The 19195-nt window shown below is 41.7% G+C and overlaps 1 protein-coding gene across 2 annotated transcripts in view; it reads right to left on the bottom strand.

The window, feature by feature from the left end:
• The window catches only part of Strn (striatin), an 83325-nt gene extending 65323 nt beyond the window's left edge, over positions 1 to 18002 (bottom strand). The window contains exon 1 of one of the 2 annotated variants that reach the window (XM_036170597.1): positions 17639 to 18002. In XM_036170597.1, coding sequence (XP_036026490.1) covers positions 17639 to 17872 — 234 coding nt within the window. In that variant the 5' untranslated portion in view covers positions 17873 to 18002. The remainder of the gene's footprint in view (positions 1 to 17638) is intronic. The other variant, XM_036170599.1, reaches the window with a different exon arrangement.
• Positions 18003 to 19195: the final 1193 nt, after the last annotated feature.

Here is a 19195-nt window from a genome sequence, read left to right as displayed (position 1 = left end):
AAAAAGTGAAAAAATGTCTTATAAATGGAATGATTATATATGTACAATACTGAAAGAAAGAAAAATTTGAAAATCATACATAGATTTAGCAAAGTGGCAAGATATAATAAATTAACTGCATAAAAATCCAACACCACTCCTTCTTTTTAAGAGGAGACAGAAAGTCAACCTCCAAAAATAACAACAATAATAATAAAAAAAATCAACATAAAGTACTTGATACTTTGTTAGAGCTCCTTAGTCTAAATATGTTCTAAAAGCAGGTCAATTATAAAACCTTGGAATACTCAAGTTCAGGTAGGGTGAACCTGATTCTCGAGGCCAATGAAGTAACTGATTCATTTTACAACCTGACTTTTGCATGCACGCAAGTGGGAAGACTGGATGTTTATGCTGGGTCTCTTTATCGCTAACTTTCCACTGTATTCTTTGAGACAGGGTCTCTCGCTAAACCTGGTACTTGCTGATGCAGCCAGACTGGCTGCCCAGCAAGCCTTCCTAAGCAAGGAGATTACAAGTCTGCACCACCACACCCAGGTTCTATGTACTTTTATCCAACTCAGGTCCTCATGTTTGCCCAGTAAACACTCTGTCAACCAAGCCACCCCTCTAGGCCACAAGTGATCTTCCAAAGCAATCATGAGAATACAAAGGCGGGATTCTGTGAGAGGATGTAAAGATGATAATATACTATAAGAATTTTCTTAGAGGCATGATTTGGGGTCATGAAGAGCTGTGCACCACAAAGAAGCAGCTAGCTCATCAGGGTTGTCCATCCGGGCTTTCCGAGATCAACTCAAGCCTTTGCTCACTCGGTGGCAATCCAAGTTCACATAGATAACTTTTGCTTACTGATTTCCCTGGTCCTCTACCAAAAGTAACCAGACTGAAGTCAGAAAGATTCTGGTCACTCAAATGGCAAGACTCCTGTAAGTTTTAAAATCAGTTCATACGTTCTTCTAAGCTTGAGTACTAAAGCCTAATCCTCGAGAATCTGAAACACTTAGGGTAAAGTAATAAAATTGTTGAGCCTTATAAAACAAAGGATCAAGTAATTCTTCATCTCCTATGTGGCCTGTCCACATTCCTCTACAATATCTTTTTCATGTAATATTTCTTAGCAGTAGGCACAATGTTTTATTTATAATAGTGACAAGTAACAAGTGAATATATACAATCAATTTATGAAGGACAGAAACTATAAACTTGTAGAAAACTATAAAATTCTAAAGCACAGGCTGGAGATGTAGCTCAATGGTTAGAACACTTTGACTGGCTTGCCCATTCTGCTTTATTATACAACCAGGGGTGAGCGGCCCCACGCACAATCAGCTGGATCCTTCCATATCAATCATTAATCAAGAAAAGCCTGCCCATAGTTCAAACTGGGCAGGTATTTTCACAACTGAGGTTCTCGCTTCTCAAATGACTCTAGTTAGTGCCAGGCTGACAAAAATCTAACCAGGGCATAGTCATAAATTAACAAGAAGACAGTAAGAAACTCAACTGGAATGAAACATAGTAAGGAAGGCTTAAAGTATTTCTGCAAAGAGATAAAAACAACAACAACAAAAAAAAAAAAAAAAAGAAAAAGAAAAAACAGAAATGTAATAGAAAAAAGATCCCAGTCATACCAGAAATAAAGCTCAAAAATTCTCAGGCAATTTCTAGGTATTTTAGGTACAAGATGTTTACTTAAAGAAGGAAAATATTAATTGTGAAGACTTGAAACACAAAAATCCCAACTATCACCAAGGTAAATGTAAACATGATAAAAATCACGAATAGGGGTTGGGGATTTAGCTCAGTGGCAGAGCGCTTTCCTGTAGCAAGGCCCTGGGTTCAGTCCTCAGCTCCAGGAAAAAAAAAAAAATTCAGGAATGTTCATGGGCAGGCATATGTAAAATCTAGAACTATGTTCAGTAAATTATAAATAAAATTTATATATCAAACTTTTGTAGATGATTTGAGGAAAGGAGTATTTATTTTATATATTTCTGTACATCTTGATTGATATGTGAGTGTATATGTGTGTGTGTATGTATTTTAAATGTTAAGTAATTTCTTCTAAATGTAAATCTTAGTTTTCAAAAATAAAATCTAAATTTTTTTGTTGTTGTTGTATGTGGAGCTGAGGATTGAACCCAGGGCCTTGTGCTTGCTAGGCAAGTGCTCTACCACTGAGCTAAATCTAAATCCCCAACCCCAAATTCTAAATTTAAAGTGTTTATTTTTTGTAGAATATTGATATTTTTAAATCAGCTATTCATATTCCAACTTTTTCTGCAACTAGTGTCAAAGCATATTTATAAACACTTTTTAAAAAAATCAATAGTTTGACTAAAACAAATATAATCATAACTAGCTGAATTTCAATGATCATAATGCTCGTTTCCTTCTAAAAATGTTAAGCAATCAACCTTATTCTAACAGTCAAACACAAGAGACTAGGAGGTAAAAAATAAAATAAAATAAAAAAAAACTAGACCACTATGAAATTATTTGAGACAATAATTTAACACTAAGTATATTAGTCATTTAACACTAAGTATATTAATCTTAAGAGTCGAAAATTCCTAACTTAATTTCAAGACAATTCAGTGAAGGGCATAATGTAATTTTTCTTGAAAACTTGGGGTTGAGTATCAATTTTGAACCTCCAGGAGTCTGTGATTCTGACCCTGGGTTCTCCAGGCATACAACCTTCTCAGTGTGGTCAACTTTTCTGAGCAAGCTCAGTTCGCTTCACTACAGAATAAAACAGTAATGTGTTTTCTTCCACATTGTTACACGAATTAAAGGCTTGCAGGAGAACAGCTGATAAGAACTGACTCTAGGGCAAGATTTCTATTTTTTAATTCTGTTCCTGTCCTTTATGAGATTAGCAGAATTAGTGGATTAGTGGCATACAACTGAACTAATGTAGTATTAGTTTAACAACGTTTTAATTTTTATTACATCGAAGATAAAAACAGCCATTTGCCAAAAGATTTCTTCATCCTCCAAAATGATAATCCCATTCTCCACCTAGAGTGCATTGGTCGGGAACAAAGAGCTGCCTTTCCAACTCTCCCTTTTTGTTTTAATTCCACAACTATTTATATTACTATTTAATTTCACTTTTTTTTTTTTAATGGGGCCTCACTATGCAGTCCTGGCTGGCCTAGAATTCACTATGTAGACCAGGCTGAGCACAAACTTGAAAAGATCTGCCTACCTATGCAGAGATTTAAAAAAAGCGCAAGGCCCTGGGTTCGATCCCCAGCTCAAAAAAAAAAAAAAAAAAAAAAAAAAAAAACAAGTACTTCCACCAGGTAATAGTTTATATGAACAAAAGGATTACAGTATTGTGGTTTAAAACTAATACTCTAGGCCGGGCAGTGGTGGCACACGCCTTTAATCCCAGCATTTGGGAGGCAGAGCCAGGCGGATCTCTGTGAGTTCAAGGACAGCCTGGTCTACAGAGTGAGATCCAGGACAGGCACCAAAACTACACAGAGAAACAGTCTCAAAAAAACAAAATAAAAAAAAAAAAAAAAAAAAAACCTAATACTCTAGTAAGTAGGATATATGAACATATTTGGAGAGATTTGAAATCTATACTAGGAAAAAAAAAAAAAAAAGAAAGAAAAAAGAAAAAGAATGTTTTGAACCAATCAATTTCTAGTTAATATTTTGCTGCTTAGGGAGCAGGACAGTGTAGAATATGTCCATCAAAGAAGATGCTACAAAGAAAAACTTAGAAGTCCCCAGCTTCAGCCACTGAGGCATGAATTGCTAAGGACAGTAGTACTGGGAATCAAATGATTAAAAATGTTTTAAGAACTACAAAGCCAAGCCTGGTGGCAGTGGCGCAGGCGCACACCTTTAATCCCAGCACTCGGGAGGCTGAGTCAGGCAGATCTCTGAGTTCGAGGTCAGCCTTGGCTACAGAGTGAGTTCTAGGAAAAGCGCAAAGCTATACAGAGAAATACCAAAATTGTCTTGAAATACCAAAAAATAAAAAAAAAATAAAAAAATAAACTACAAAGCCAGCGCATGACTGAAAGAATCCAAGAAAGCAAGAGACCGAACAGAAGTCGAACCAAGGTTAAGGTATGGGTATAGGAAGGAGTCAGCCTGCTTTGGAAAAATGATTTTACAGTTGATGACCGAATTTCAAGTAACAGGTCATCCCTGACATTTGCAAAAGCTGGACATGCCGGGTTTAACTGAAGAAAAGTATCACATAGCTAGAGATGCTAGGAACTGGCTGGAGTAGTGGGAGTTAAACCAAGGTGTTCACTGGAGGAAGGCGGAGGGGAGCAGTGTAATCTGCTATTCAGCAAACTCCATGGAGACATACACAAGATCACAAGGGACTGAGAAACAGTAGCAAAGGAGAACAAGGAAAATGGGAAAAATGATACAAGGAAACACTAGGAATACACCTGGAGGTAATAAATGTGGTCTGTCCAGAGAAACAGACAAACAAGAAGAATGGGGGGGGGGGGGGGGGGGGGGGCAAAGATGGCCTTGGCACTTATCAGCAAGGGGAGAAAGGGGCTTGCTTCCTCTGCTGTTACTGGGTGGTGGTTTCTAAACGGGGAAAGCTAAAACTGCATACCTAAGGGGACATGAAGAAAAAGTACAAAGTAATTTTCAACTTTAAAAATTCCACAATGATACAATTTTCTAGTCTGAAAGAGGGGTCTCACTACACTAGCCTAGACTCAAGAGGTCCTCAAGTCTCAGCATCCCTAATAACTGGCCTACAAGCATAACCCCAAGTCGGGCTTGAGGGCAGTTTCTGTGAGGCTTAGCAATCTGGGTTGTTCCTGAGGCTTATGAGCTTTATTTAGTCTCAGTGACTTGGCTGGCCTACACATTTTTAATGAAAAAACCAAGCTCAGATGTAAGAGTTTCATTCCAACATTAGGACAATTAAGGCATTTCTATTTTTTATCTAAAGACTCAGAGTACAAAAAGATTAAGATAAATACCACAATATACTAATAAGCAACATATAAACAAAATCAGAAAAGTAAACATGGTAACAATACCTAGATATTTGTTTTCTGGGGAGGGGTCGGGTTGTTTGGTTGTTGGTTTTCTTTCTGAGATGATCCTACTACACAGACCAGATGGCTTTACACAGCAATCCTTCCATATCAACATCCTCAGTCCTAAGAGGCATAAGCTACCACACTAGTCTTAGATTTTTTTTTTTTTTTGAGCTGAGGATCAAAACCAGGGCTTTGTGCTTGCTAGGCAAGCACTCTACCACTGAGCTAAATCCCTGACCCTGATATTTTTATTTAAATTAAGACTGCCTAGAAACAAAATGTGCAACTAACTTTTGAGAAAGAACAAGAAGCGTGGAAATACTGAGGGTGTGGGCTTAAAAAGAAAAAGAAAGAAAAGAAAAATGTTACAGGACTCTGGATCATAAGGATGTTTTAGGACAGGATGCCAAAGGCATTTCCTGATGGTCAGAGTTCAATATGTAAGAGGGGGTTGTGGGAAACAATCCTTACTCACAACGACCAAAACACCACCACCCGTCTGCAGCCATTTACTGCGGCAGATCCAGCGGCAACTACGAAGCCAGTGGCATCCCTGAAATGAACCCTGTCAAAACGATCTGGCAGGGAAGGGCCCAGCGCTCTGTATGACAAGAATGCAGAAAGAACTTGCTTCAGATGGCTCTTTCTGGTGGGAGTCACAGGGTAGGACTAGCTAGCAGCAAAAGCAGCAGAAGAAACAGGTAAAGTACTGCCTACTAACAGTGTATATGCTGTGTATTTACTACAGTCACAGAAAACATAAATGTCACAGATGTCTGAGACACAGGACCTGCCTACTAACAGTGTATATGCTGTATATTTACTACAATCGCAGAAGACATAAATAGTATAGATGTCGAGACACAGGACCTGCCTTTAAGAATAAAAATTTGCTGGGACAGAATAAACACACATACACATGTTTATGTTGATACATATTTAATAGCACTATAAACAAACATGAGATTCATTCCATTAAGAATGATTTATTAAGTAACTATTATGTGCCAGTCACTCTATGGGACCTTAAAAAATAAAACTTCTAAAAAAAAAATAAAAATAAAATAAATAAAACTTCTCTTCAGTAACTGGGTCTAGCAAAGGAGCAAACATGTAGTCATGAAATGGGAAAGATAGGTGTCCACCACTCATCTGTGGTAACCAACGTTATAGGTTAACCAGTATGTTTTCTTGTTCTGGTAACACTGTCCAAAGCCCAGAGCATGCTACAGAGTCACAGCATTCTTTATATTTCTTCTACATACTTTGATTTCCACAAAATTGTACATGCTCATCAAGAGTCAACTGGACTGGGCGGTGGTGGTGCACACCTTTAATCTCAGCACTCAGGAGGATCTCTGAGTTCGAGACCAGCCTGGTCTACAGAGTGAGTTCCAAGAAAGCCATAGCTGTTACACAGAGAAACCCTCTGACTCAAAAAATAAAACAGTCAATTGGTTTTCCTGTCATTGTTATGGTTTAACTGAATTTAACTAAATAACTTACCTAGAAAGAGTGGGGGAGAAGGAAGGGAAGGCAGGAGGAAGGCGGGTGGGTAGATGGATGGATAGGAAGATTCTGGAAAGGCAGAGAAAGAAGAGCCACCAAAAATAATGCTGTCAAAACAGATGTGGAGAAACAACTGTGCAATCCCAGGGAAAGGGCCACACTAGTCTTGAGACGTTTGCTTTTAGTGCGCTTCACTGAAGGAAAACCAAATCCAAACATCAGAAACAGCACGTTATAACCGTGGCTTCTTCAGGAATGACAACACAAAATTCTAACTGGTCTTCTATTACACATCTTTGTGTGTGTGTTGACTGCATGTATGTCTACGCACCATGTGCATACAGTGCCCTCCGAGTCCAGAAGGCAGCTGATTCCCTTGGACTGGAGTTGCACATGTTGTGAGCTACCATGTGGGTGCTGGGAATCGATCTATGGACCTCTGGAAGAGCAGCCAGTGTTCTTACCCACTGAGCCACCTTTATAGCCCCTTTAGCTAGTATTCTTTAAAACAAGGATAAGTAAACCTGGTCTTACACTGACAAATAACTAGACAAATATATTTTAACTTAAAAATGTTAAGATACTGTTTTAAACATCTTTTCTAGCAACATGATCATTCACCAGTCAGGAACATATGCTTCGCGTGTGTGTGTGTGTGTGTGTGTGTGTGTGTGTGTGTGTGTGTGTGTGTGTATTTCTCAAAGTGCACGATACTTCTTTGTTTCTGGAAGCCAAACAAGTTTTCCAGAGAAAGTAACTGAATCCCGATGATCAGAATGTAGTAGGCAGAACATTCCTATACGCTGACCAAGTATGAAAGAAAATGAAAATGTCAAAATACTTCTTCCTACTTACTATGCCCAGAATCATGTTCTATGGCATAACATTTATCCTTTCTCACTTTTTAAACCTGTTTATTCAGGCATGATTAATACCTTCTGCATATAGTTTTATAAAGATTAAAGTGAGTTTTAAATGTGAAGTCTTTAGCAATGGATCTGACACATGGTACTCAACAAGCAAAATATTGCTTATAGGGGGAAGCAAACAGCAATCAAAGCGGTGTGCTGGCTCCACGGAAGGACAGATGCCTTCTCCGACTAGCCCTACTCTTTCCAGTTCATTAAGTGTGCTGACCCAGATCTCCAGGCTCTTCCTTGGCCCTCCTCTTAGCTTTATAGGAATCCACATTCCTTAGGAGCAGGTTTGGGTTGTGCCTATAATTTAAGCTCCTTTGCTCACAGCACAGCCTTCTCATTTAGAAAGCATAAGCAAAACAAAACAAAACAGAGAGAACAACTCAGACTGTGCCGTACTTTTCCATCAAGTGAAACTGGTATCAATCACCTTGTGGAATCTGACATCATGTTTTTTCTCCCAAGTAGATATACTGGTATTGGATCCAATTTCTCGCTCATGCAAATGAGTGCTAATGGAGCCTGTGTGATCATCAGTGGTGAGACATTCCTTCTGGCCCTTCCTCGGAAAGGACCTCTGTGTATGTCTGCCAAGAATGTACTTGCCACACCCAGAACTTACTCAAACTTCCTGAGCTTCACCTGCCACAGCTCCCACCTAGTCCCTTGCTTTTCTTCCCACTTCATCTCCTGAACAAAGTACTCCTTTTTCATACTCCTTCCTTCCAGCTGACTATGCAATACAATTTCCTTCTAATCGATACTTCCTAATATCCATCATCTTGTTCAGACAAAGTTATGTAACGAAAGTGAAGCCTTATTACCTTAACTCTCTGCATAAATAGCAAGATTTAACCCAGTTGGCATCCTTACTATTCTGTCCTCACACAGCATACAGAAAACTGGCAAAGAAAACCTAGTAACCAAAACATTGTACAAGTTGGACATCTGATCAACATACAGACCATACGAAACTATACACAGTGAATCTAATGATACTACCAGCCTTGGAACAAACTCAGGGGCTCCCAATTGGAGCGTTTTTAAAGAAAACAGGGTTTATTTCAGTATTCTCTACACAAAAAAACAAAGCTGTTTGTTTCGTCTCCAACACTGCATAGAAGCAGGTATGGAGGCACACACCTGTAATCCCAGCAAGGGAGGCAGGAAGGAGAACCAGAAGTTAAAGGTCATCCTCCAGGACAGAGAATTTTCAAGATTTTCTAGATCAGGGATGGGGTGGGGGAACCACCTACAGATACTTCAATACTTCTGAGGAACACAAATTATTTAAGACTCATCTTGAGTCCCTAACTATATCATTTATTCGGTATATCATTAACTGTCCAACTTGAAATTAAAAAAAAAAACAAAACTTTTCAAGTGATGAGAATTCAAACTGTAATAGGCATTCAAAATAAATCTTATCATCTACTTGGTTCTTTGAAATCAGAAGCGACTACACAAAGAAAACAATAAAAAGGGAGGCTTTAGTAGAACAAACAGGACCTGGGCTAGAGACTAGACTCAGCTCAAACTAAGTCTATGCCAACTGAGAGTTCTTCAAGTCTAAATTTCCTTCAAAGACAAAATACCCTTAGTCTAAAGAAGGGGACAGAGAGTAAGTAGAAACACAGGGCTGGGAGAGAAGTTCTAGAATTCTACAATACAAATGCTTCAATAAAACACTCAGATTAGTATACTAACATCCTGAAGATTAAAAACGTGTGCAGTGTTCCTCCTCTCTGCCAGGGCTCCTGACTTCTCTTCCCCTTTTCCATCTTTCAGCTGCTCTCTTTCCCTGTGGCCAGCGCGCACAGGCATAGCACTACCCACTACCGCTATCGCTAGCCTGTCCGTTAACATCAAACCACTACATACAGTCAAGAGAGCAGAGCGGCTCCTGTGACAACTTAGTCACTTAGTTTCTAAAACATGTTCAACAGACATGTTAATGCATTCTGTCCAGAGACAGAAACCAAGTAGACTATCAGGACACACCTACAATATTATACACTCCACTTGTACCACATTTATTATAGTGTGCGCACACACATGCACACTCACAAAAGCATGCTCCAATGTGTATTAGTGGAAGTTATAAGACAATTCTCAGGAGTTGGTTCTTCAAACTGGTTGGCAGGTTTAGAAGCAAGCACCTTCACAGGTGAGCTACCTCACGGGCCCATACTTCCTATTTCTTATACCCTTATCTACTCTGATTGGCTTGTATACTATCAGCAACATTTTATAAGCAAAAGAGAAGCCTACAAAAGCTACAAACCATAAGTGACAGAGCTGTGTGGCCCTAAGGCCCATATTCGCACTGCTAACTTCTGACGGTTGAAGACTGAGTCACCATTTGGAGGGGCAACCCAGGTGAGAATTGTCACGGACCCCAACGGCAAGTTATTGTTTTGTTTTGTTTTAATGGCCCAAATTGAAACTTGGACACCATTAGCAGTATTCATAAATCAAAAAGCCAAGGGATATCTGGCCAGATTATTTGGTCTCTCAGACCCTTCTCCAAGACTACAAAGTGAAGAATTTTGTTTTAAATTTTGCCAAAAGCAAAAATATTTTAGAGGGAAACTGTGGGTCTCTCCCTAATACCAGAATTCAAAGAAATGTGAATAGAGAAACTGAAATTTAGATGTGATGGTGCATAACCCCAGCACCCAGAGCAGATGGAGCCAGGAATCTGAGGCTAGCCTGGGCTACAGAGCAAGGCCTTGTAGCTAAGAAAAAACAAAACAAACAAACAACAAAAAAAGAATATTTAAGGTTAAACAGGCATATCTCTTGATGTGAGGGAGTGCTTTGAGGATTATTTTTCCCAAGATACATATTGAGGACATTCTTATTAGATAATGAAACCAACATCAGAGAATTCAGCAACTTTTTCTACTGAAAACAGCTAAAAGTTCTGGACAAATATTATTGCAATTTTATTTAAAACAACATATAATTGACAAAATAGCAAAAAATTATCTGGTCAAAATTAGAGAGGATGAGAGCCCTATGAGGTCAGGAATACAGGCTTTTGCGTACAGACCAACTGGAATGTATCAGCACATCAGTTTGAGGGATGACAGAGACCAGAGGGCAAAAATCCAACAACCCAGACTACCCAGAGTGGACAGTCGACAGGGGACACAGTACACATTTAGGAAGGACACTAACGGGCCTATAACCACCAGGCAAAGACAGTGAAGAGCATTTGGTCTCCAACACCTGTACAACCCAGTCCTCCTCAGATGAGTGGTTCAAGCAACGACTTGTTTACAGTGGTACTGAACTAGTGACACCTCCAATTACTAGCCATCTACCAAAAACAAATGCAAAACCTTTGGAAATTCAGATCAATCCAATACTTTTCCAAGGAGAGTGAGCAGCAGCACACAAAGACAAGCCAAACCCACAAAGGCACAAGTCACTGGGAGCAAGGAGTAACAGGAACAATCCAACTTAAACCAGGGAACTGCAGAGACACCAACGAAAAATGGCACACACTAGGGCTAGAAAGATCATTCTGGAAATACCTACAAAGACTATGGCATCATCAAAAATCAAGAACCAGATGACAAAAGGAACCGAAACGAAGGTCAACAATGACCCAGGCTAAAACTCACTGCATACCACCACAGACTGAAAGCAACTAAAGAGGGACGTGATGGACTGAAAGGTAAATCACAATACAAGAACCAGAATAAAAGGTGGAGACAGAAGATGGAAGATAAAAAGAGGAAAGGGAAGCCTAAGATACATGCATGCATACTCAGAAACCCAACAGGAAAAAAAAATGTACCAGAGGGCCTACCAAAAAAAATTATAGCCAGATAGTCTGTAAGATAATCAGATTTAAAGAGTATAACAAAATTCTGAATAAACAGAAATCCATACTCTGGAAAAAAATCAATGAAATACAAAATATTAAAGACAGAAAAATGTAAACGCAGCTAACCAAAAAGCAGCAAAACACATCAAATCATGTTTTAGATAAAGAGAAAAACAGCAAGTATGACTATGACTGATCACTTCAGAAGCTTTCAGGGACAAAAGGAGACACTGAGGCTGAGGTTAGCTCAGTGGCAGAGGTGTGCTTAGCGTGTGCCGAGCCCTGGGTTGAATCTAAAGGAAGAGGACAAAGGAAGAGGAGGGGGAGGTGGCAGAGGAGGTGACGAGTCTTTAAAAAAAGAAAAAGCCTGTCAAAACATCTGGAGGCAAAAGTGACAGGGCTTGTACAAAACTTCCTTCATTCCTGGTCACTTAACCTCTCTTGGTACTTAAAAAGTTTGGAGTGCCTTCCAAAGTTCATCCCACCTCAAAGATCACTCTGTCATTATAGATTTCAGTCAGTAGGAGGTGATTCAAATGATAATAGGCTACTGCCTAAAAATAAAATGCTAGCTATCACCAGAAAGAACAATGGAAATTAACAGAAATTATATCTCATGTTCTATAAAAAGCCATCCATATACTGAATGCCAACACATGTTGAAAACTGCCAAACTTCTTTATGCATACTGTGTGTGTGTGTGTGTGTGTGTGTGTGTGTGTGTGTGAGAGAGAGAGAGAGAGAGAGAGAGAGAGAGAGAGAGAGAGACAGACAGACAGACGGATGGACAGAGGGACAGAAAGAGAGAGGAGGGAACAGGAAAAAGCTAAGCACTTATTGCCAATCTCTGTTGCATATGAGAACCACACAGGAACTACTACCACATAGGAACCACAGAGGTGCCACTGCTAGGACCTAATTTCTACGATTCTGATTTAATTGCTTAAGCCCCGGGAACAGGTACCCCAGATTACTCTAAGATTACCATTAAGGTTGAGAAACACTCCACTGCAATGACAAATAAAAGGGTATGTTTTAAAAGAGTAAAATCCCTGTAATCTTTTCAAAGTATAATTAAAGATTATGAAATTATCAAGGGTATATAATAAAATTAAAAACCTATTCACAAAATGATATAATGAGGGTTCATTTGTTCCAAACATAAAAGTAGTTTAAAGAAAAGGATAAAACAGATGGTTAGTTTTATAAGATGGTCAGTAAATAAATGTACACAATTTGTTATTCAAGATGTAAGTGACGGTAGTCACTAAAGTTTAGCCACATGGTGGGATGTTGAGAAAAGCAAGCACATGTGTAGTATATAACCAGTTTTGGGCAGACCTAAGACTACCATTCCTGTTAGACGGCTTTAATGCCAGCACCAGACCCAGAATATTAGACTTCAAGGTCTCAGAAGGCACCATCACGCTCTGGTTCAAATTTGACTAAAGATTATCCTTTTCTCAAAGGCAATAAATGGGAGTGAAAGGTAACATTGTGTGTTTCCTACATTCATTCAGCACCTACCTAACACATAATCTCACTTAATTCTCACAAGGTAATTATTATTCTCACCTTACACTGGAGGAAATTAAGGCTCAGAGAGGTCATACTTAAGGCAAATATGTATTATAGGCATGAAACATAATAGTAAATTTAGAGTATGGATTTATTAATGGGTCTATGTCATGGCTGCATCTCGTGATATGGGAAATAATTACCATAATTAACAAAAAGCGGTTATTTTTAAAGTTCATACATTTTTCATTTAAATGCTCAGTAAATGTCAGCTATCTTATGAAGGTGCTAGGTAGCAATCAATGTATTTGGATTGTTTTCAGTTCCCTTTTCCTTAAACCTCACATTCTATCCCTTAGCACATCTGGCTAGTTGTCAGGATTCCTGTGTTCACAAGCTACAATACTTTGGTGATACATCAACAAAATGTATATGCAAAAAAACCTCACCACTACCACCCATTCTCAACTCAAGCCTCAATTAATTAAAAACAGTCTCCTAAGCACTCTCGCTGCTCCTTCTACCCACCTCCCTGAGCCTCTTCTGAATTCCTGCCAAGGGTCCCTTATTAAAGATGCTCCTTTTTGCAAACCATCCCAATGGTTACCCAACCCACAGAGGTAAAACCCAGTGGTTGCTGTTTTCTTGGTACCGGGGCCTGAACCTGGAGCCTTGCATATTCTGGGCAAACACTACACTGAGCTGTAATCTCAGCCCTCTTTTGACGATTTGAAACTAGCCACACTAAGCAGCCCATGTCATCCTTGAATTCACTCTATGCCAGGCTGGCCTTGAACTTGTGTGACCTTTCTCCCTAAAACTTCCAAGCAGCTGAGATTGCAGGCCACCAGACCCTGCCAAAACCCAAAGCCTTCCTAACAGGCAGGAGCCAGTACCTTCCTCTGGTATCATTTCTTCCACTCCTCTACTCCAGCCACATTGCCTCATGTTGGTCCTTTGATATCCCAAGCATCCTCCCTTCTCCTGGCCGTTTCAACTCTTTCTAGACCTCAGGGATGGCCTTGGAAAGTTGCAGCTCAAATGACACTCTGTCCGTGAACACTTACTTCCTGCCCCTTTACCTCACCAGACAGAGCATGTAATACTAATGTAACAGGTATTTATCACTGTTTACCAGACCCCATGATTTAAACTTCACAAGATAAGATCTTCTATCTTCTCCATGCCTAGAACAGGATCTTGCATGAAGTGCATACTTCAAAAATATTTGCTAAATGAAATACAGATCATTAGTGCCCAAACCCAGATTCATAAACACTGCAGCACAGAGCCTCGACACCACATCCTCTACTATTTAATCTAAGCAGTTCTGGCACTCTCAGGTAGAGACCTGAGCCTCCTCCATTCCCACACATACATCATCAAAATCTAGGATTACTTTATTTACATGCTTGCTTTCCTGTAAGATAATTTCCAAACTACTAAACCTCAGGTTCCTAGTGCTTCATAACATGCTCTACATTTGCTGCTGGAATCTTCTCTCATGCTGTTCTAAGAAAGTCAATCTCCCTCTCCAATGACAGTCTGAGTCTCCTACCCACTGTTTATGTACTGTCTTACTAATTAGGATGCACGCGTCTCTGGGGTCTCCGGCACAATGTCTCATCCGTGGAAAATATTCTCAAATCTTTCTTCAATTCCTTTCTCGAACTCAGTAATACCTTGATGTTCTTTATTCCCTCATGAATCACCAACGCTCAAGGGTGGGGGGTGGAGGGAAAGACCTATTAGCTACCATGGGTAAGGAGGAAATAAGAGACAAAAAAATGTTTCCGATGTGCCTGCTTTCTCACTCCCAACATCTAAAGGAGGGAGGAAGTGACACAGGCCGCCCAGACAGATGAGGACTTGGATTGCCTTTCACAACTCAGCCCTGCAAACTTGAAAGAGCAGGACTGACAGGTTCCTGAGGGGACAAAGGAGACTGAATCTGAAAGACTTCACTTCTGTTGACTTTGGTGTTAATGACTTCAGAAGAGATTTAAAAAACTGGAAGTACACAGACAGATGCATGTGTCATCCCAACTCATCTGACTTTTTACTCCATATTGTTTTCTCTAGGAAAAGATGATGGCACATAAAGAAGAAATCAAATTTAATGGTGATCTAAAGTATGGTTTTTCGAGACAGGGTTTCTCTATGTAGTTTTGGTGCCTATCCTGGAACTCACTTTGTAGTCCAGGCTGGCCTCAAACTCACAGAGATCCAACTGCCTCTGCCTCCCAAGTGCTGGGATTAAAGGCATGTGCCACCACTGCCCAGCAAGTATTTTTTTTTTTAAATTTTCAATTCTGTTAATAAATGGCACAAAGACTATGCATTACTACAAACCCTCCAATAATAATAATAATTTTATTATTACGTTTAGAAAACATTCTACTTTTTAATTTTTTTATTTATTTACTTTTGTTTTTTTGAGACAGGGTTTCTCTGTAACTCTGGTTGTCTAGAACTTGCTCTGTAGACCATGCTGACCTCGAACTCACAGAGATCCGCCTGGCTCTGCCTCCTGAGTGCTGGGGTTCAAGGGGTATACCACCACTGCCCCTCTTATTTTATGATTTTTTTAAACCTTCTCTGAAGCATTTCATTTTATTGTAGCATAAATCAAAAGATGCTATAAAAAAAAATCGTGTTCTTAATATAAGCAAGAACAGGAAACTTACCTGAAGTGAATTTGGATGTGTGCACAAAAAAATTAACAACTGATTAAATTTAGAGATGAATTATAAAATTTCAGCATCAGACAGAATAGAATGAATGAAGGTAAGATAGTCTGGAAATCCCCAGGCTCGCTCTCTCGCGATTTCTCTCTCTCTCTCTCTCTCTCTCTCTCTCTCTCTCTCTCACACACACACACACACACACACACACACACACACACACACACACAGCAAGGTAAACATAGTTTAACTGCATGTTTTTAATAATATTACTGTTATTTGTTTTACATTCCCTAAACTAGAAAATATACTAAAACCTGAGCAGATTAAAAAAAAAAAAATCCATTTCTAGCAACCTTGCATTGGTTAGACCTGCCTTCAATAGTGCCTTGAACCTGAACTCCATAAGCTCAACTACAGAACGCATCGGCAGCAAAGATAAATGTCTAAGCATTAGACTTCTCTGTATGTACTCTCTCATTTGGTTGGGTACAAGTGGCAGCTTAACAGTAAGGTGTGAAAATGTCACCAAACTGTAGAAACTGAAGAAATCATACAGGCCGACCCCTCACTTTACTCAAGTGCCCACACCTACCTCCCAGAAGCTTTGCTAACTTAAATCGCGTCCTTCCACACTCGACTCCTGCATTCTTCTTTTGCCTCGAAGAGGTAACTAGAGGCCATATCAGACAGCTATACTGAACTGACACTTAGCCTTCAGACTAAAAAGAAGTGCCAGGAGGCAGCAGCCTTCCAGTTTGGTTCATCTGGAGTGTGTATGCTAATCTGGAGTCGATGGGCCAAGAGCCTCTGTGCTGGGTAAGTAAATGATAAGACTGGAGCCCAGAGAGGTCATAGGATTTCCTCAAGGTCACAAAGCAAGCACAGCCTTTAATATAGACCTATTGACTATAACCTTGCCTGTTCGCTCCTTCCTCACCAAAGGTGAGGTGCCTGAACCTCACCAAAGCAGTGTGCTGCTGCAAAGGAGTATTTTCATCAGAGTTCTCTTTCTCTGTTTCTTGTGCCAAAAAAGGGGGGGAGGGGGAGACCAAAAAAGTAACACACTTCGAGTGCTTCCCAAACTTAAACTTGCACTCAAGTTTACGGGATTAGCCCATAAAACAGAGAGGCACAACCACTCACAGCTCTTTGAGTTCCTTTGGAAATGAGTGTGTGTGTGTGTGTGTGTGTGTGTGTGTGTTAGAAGTTTTATAAACAGCCACTGGAAACCTATTTAACAACTCAGAATGGCCAGTGAAGTATTAACCTTTCATTCTTCTCTGTCCCTCAACAGCTCTCCTCTGTTAGATATGCTTTATCTTGAAGATTATGCAAGCAGGCATCGTTAACACTGAAGCCCCTTTAGTTCCTTTTAAAGTACATGCATGTCAATCTTGCAAAACACTAAACTGAGAATCAACTCTTAGGAAGTTTTAAGATCGTGTGAATAGGTACCATTTCAGACTCATCGGACTCCCAATAGTGCCTTCCTTCACCGAAAACCTAAACAAAATGCGAGACGAGACAAAGGGGGCAGAAAATCGGTGAAGAAACATTTTCAGACATAAAACTGGAGCTGATACTGTTAGTAACACTCTAGCCCAACGCCAGCTTGTCGCAGAAAGCCAGGGCCTCACCGATACAACTTGTGTTGTCTTCCCTGGTCACCTTCCTTGCAGACAAGAGTAGTCAACTGCCAAAACCTTTTGCGGGGAGTGTCTCTAGACCTAGGGGTGCATCACGGCTGAGCCAGGGTGATTTACTCAGGAGTCTCTCAAAACTACTGTCAACCCAATCACTAAACGGAAAGGGACAACCCATGAATGTGGTGGCATGGCAAACAGTTGAAAGGAACACGGGAGTTGGGAGTGGGAAACAGCCGATGCAAAGGCTCCGGGAGGGGAAAGGCATCAGGAGAGGGAGTAGGAGGAAACAGGGTTTAGGAAATGGGGTCAGCAAAAGCCAAAGGTGACTGGAGGAAAGGGGATGAGAGTCTGGAAGGGATGGGCGCGAGGCAAGGGGGAGGGGACGCGAGCGGGCTGGGGGAGGGGGCGAAGGGTCCGGGGCGGGGCGGAAGGGAGAGAAGAGGCGGGATGAAGATGGCCAGGCCGGGAGGGTCTTTACCTGCAGCTCCGCCCGCTCCACCTCCCACTGGGCTCTCTCCACCTCGAAGCGGGCCCATTCGTGCTGCAGGAAGTGCAAGATCCCGGGGAGGCTGTACTGAGCTCGGGCCGCCCCCGCCGCAGCCGCCCCGTCTCCGGCCGCTGCAGCCTCCGCCAGAGGCCCGAGCCCCTTAGCACCGCCAGCACCCGGGTGGTTGTTGCTGAAGAAGACGCCGGGACCCGCCTGCTCGTCCATGGCGTCCGCACGAACCCCGGGGAGCTCTGCCTAGGCGCCCAGCAGCGGCGGCAAACTGCGGCGGCCAGCTCTGCCTCCTCCCTCCGCCGCTCCCCGCCCACACCCCAGTCAGCAGGGAGCAGCCGCCTGGGCGCGGGGGCCGGGCGAGCCCGTGACGGGCCGGGAAGTGGGTCAACTGCGGCCCGCGGGGCTTGCCGGGAAATGTAGTCCCGGGGCGTGGCGAATCCCGCCGCCTGTGGGGCTGCGCCTCTCCCAGGCGGGGCTGAAGCCACGCCCCTTTCCCTGACCACGCCCTCCCCTCGGGGCTGCGCGGGTTTCCTCTCCCGCGGTGCGGCGGGGCGATGCCTTTGGGGCGAGCCGCCGCCGGCTCCCTGCACGCGGAAGTTCGCGGGTGGCGCTCCCTGTTGCAGACTCACACGCGGAAGTTATCGCGCCGAGTACCAGCCCCAGCTGCACATATTTTAGGGCTTCCTGGTCGTTTTGTTAAGAAATAGGCTCAAAGCCAGCCATCCGGTCGGCCCGCTCCCCCGCCGCCCATTTGGGGGTTCATGGGAGCCCGGACACCCCTGGACCACCGGTCACGATCGCGCCTGCCCTCCTTTCCCCGAGGGGCGCGATCTTGTTGACAGATCGGTTTTCGTTTAGGAGGCTCTCTGGTCCTCTTGTCTCTCTGCTGAGATTCGACATTTGCAGTTTGGGAGGGCTCCTTGCAAATCCTGCTTTTTAACGCTTAGTCTGAAATACTGGCATTGGAGCCCTCTTTCTCTGTAGTAATCCTTCGGTTAAATTCCGTGAAAGTTTTAGATCTCCAGACACAAGTGCTGCTTGTTCAGATCTCATTCTCCCGGTCCTTGCCGCCCAGCGTTCACTCGGTTCACTTGAACAAGTATTTTATTGTCAGTTAGATTCCGTGCCGGGAATATAAAGATAGATGTCACAGTTCTTGTCATCAAAAGGAGATTGACATACATGGAGAGTCACAGAGCCCTAACGGCTACACTCGGGAGGAACAAAGTCCCTTTTTGCTCCACTGTTCTCCTGAATACCCAGAAACCTCTCCCTTTTCACTTGTCGCTTTCCCCGTTTCTTGGGCAAGTGAACTTTAACACCAAAGGCACACCAAAACCTTTTCCTTCTAAGTGACTTGCCAGTCACTCTCTGAGCTCCCTGATAACTAGTATCACTAAAAATTCACACTACACCAACGGGAGAAAGGAAGATGCCCGAAGAACAGTTAAGAAGTGAAAATGATATTAAGTAATTATTTCATTGTCACTCGAACAAGAAGTGTGTAGTCTTGTTTTGTTCCGATGGGCATGGGGG

This window comes from Onychomys torridus, chromosome 21 (genome assembly GCF_903995425.1).
Source record: "Onychomys torridus chromosome 21, mOncTor1.1, whole genome shotgun sequence".
In the NCBI taxonomy this organism is placed as follows: Eukaryota; Metazoa; Chordata; class Mammalia; order Rodentia; family Cricetidae; genus Onychomys; species Onychomys torridus.
Note: the sequence above shows the minus strand (reverse complement) of the source record. Positions and strands in the feature narration are given on the sequence as shown.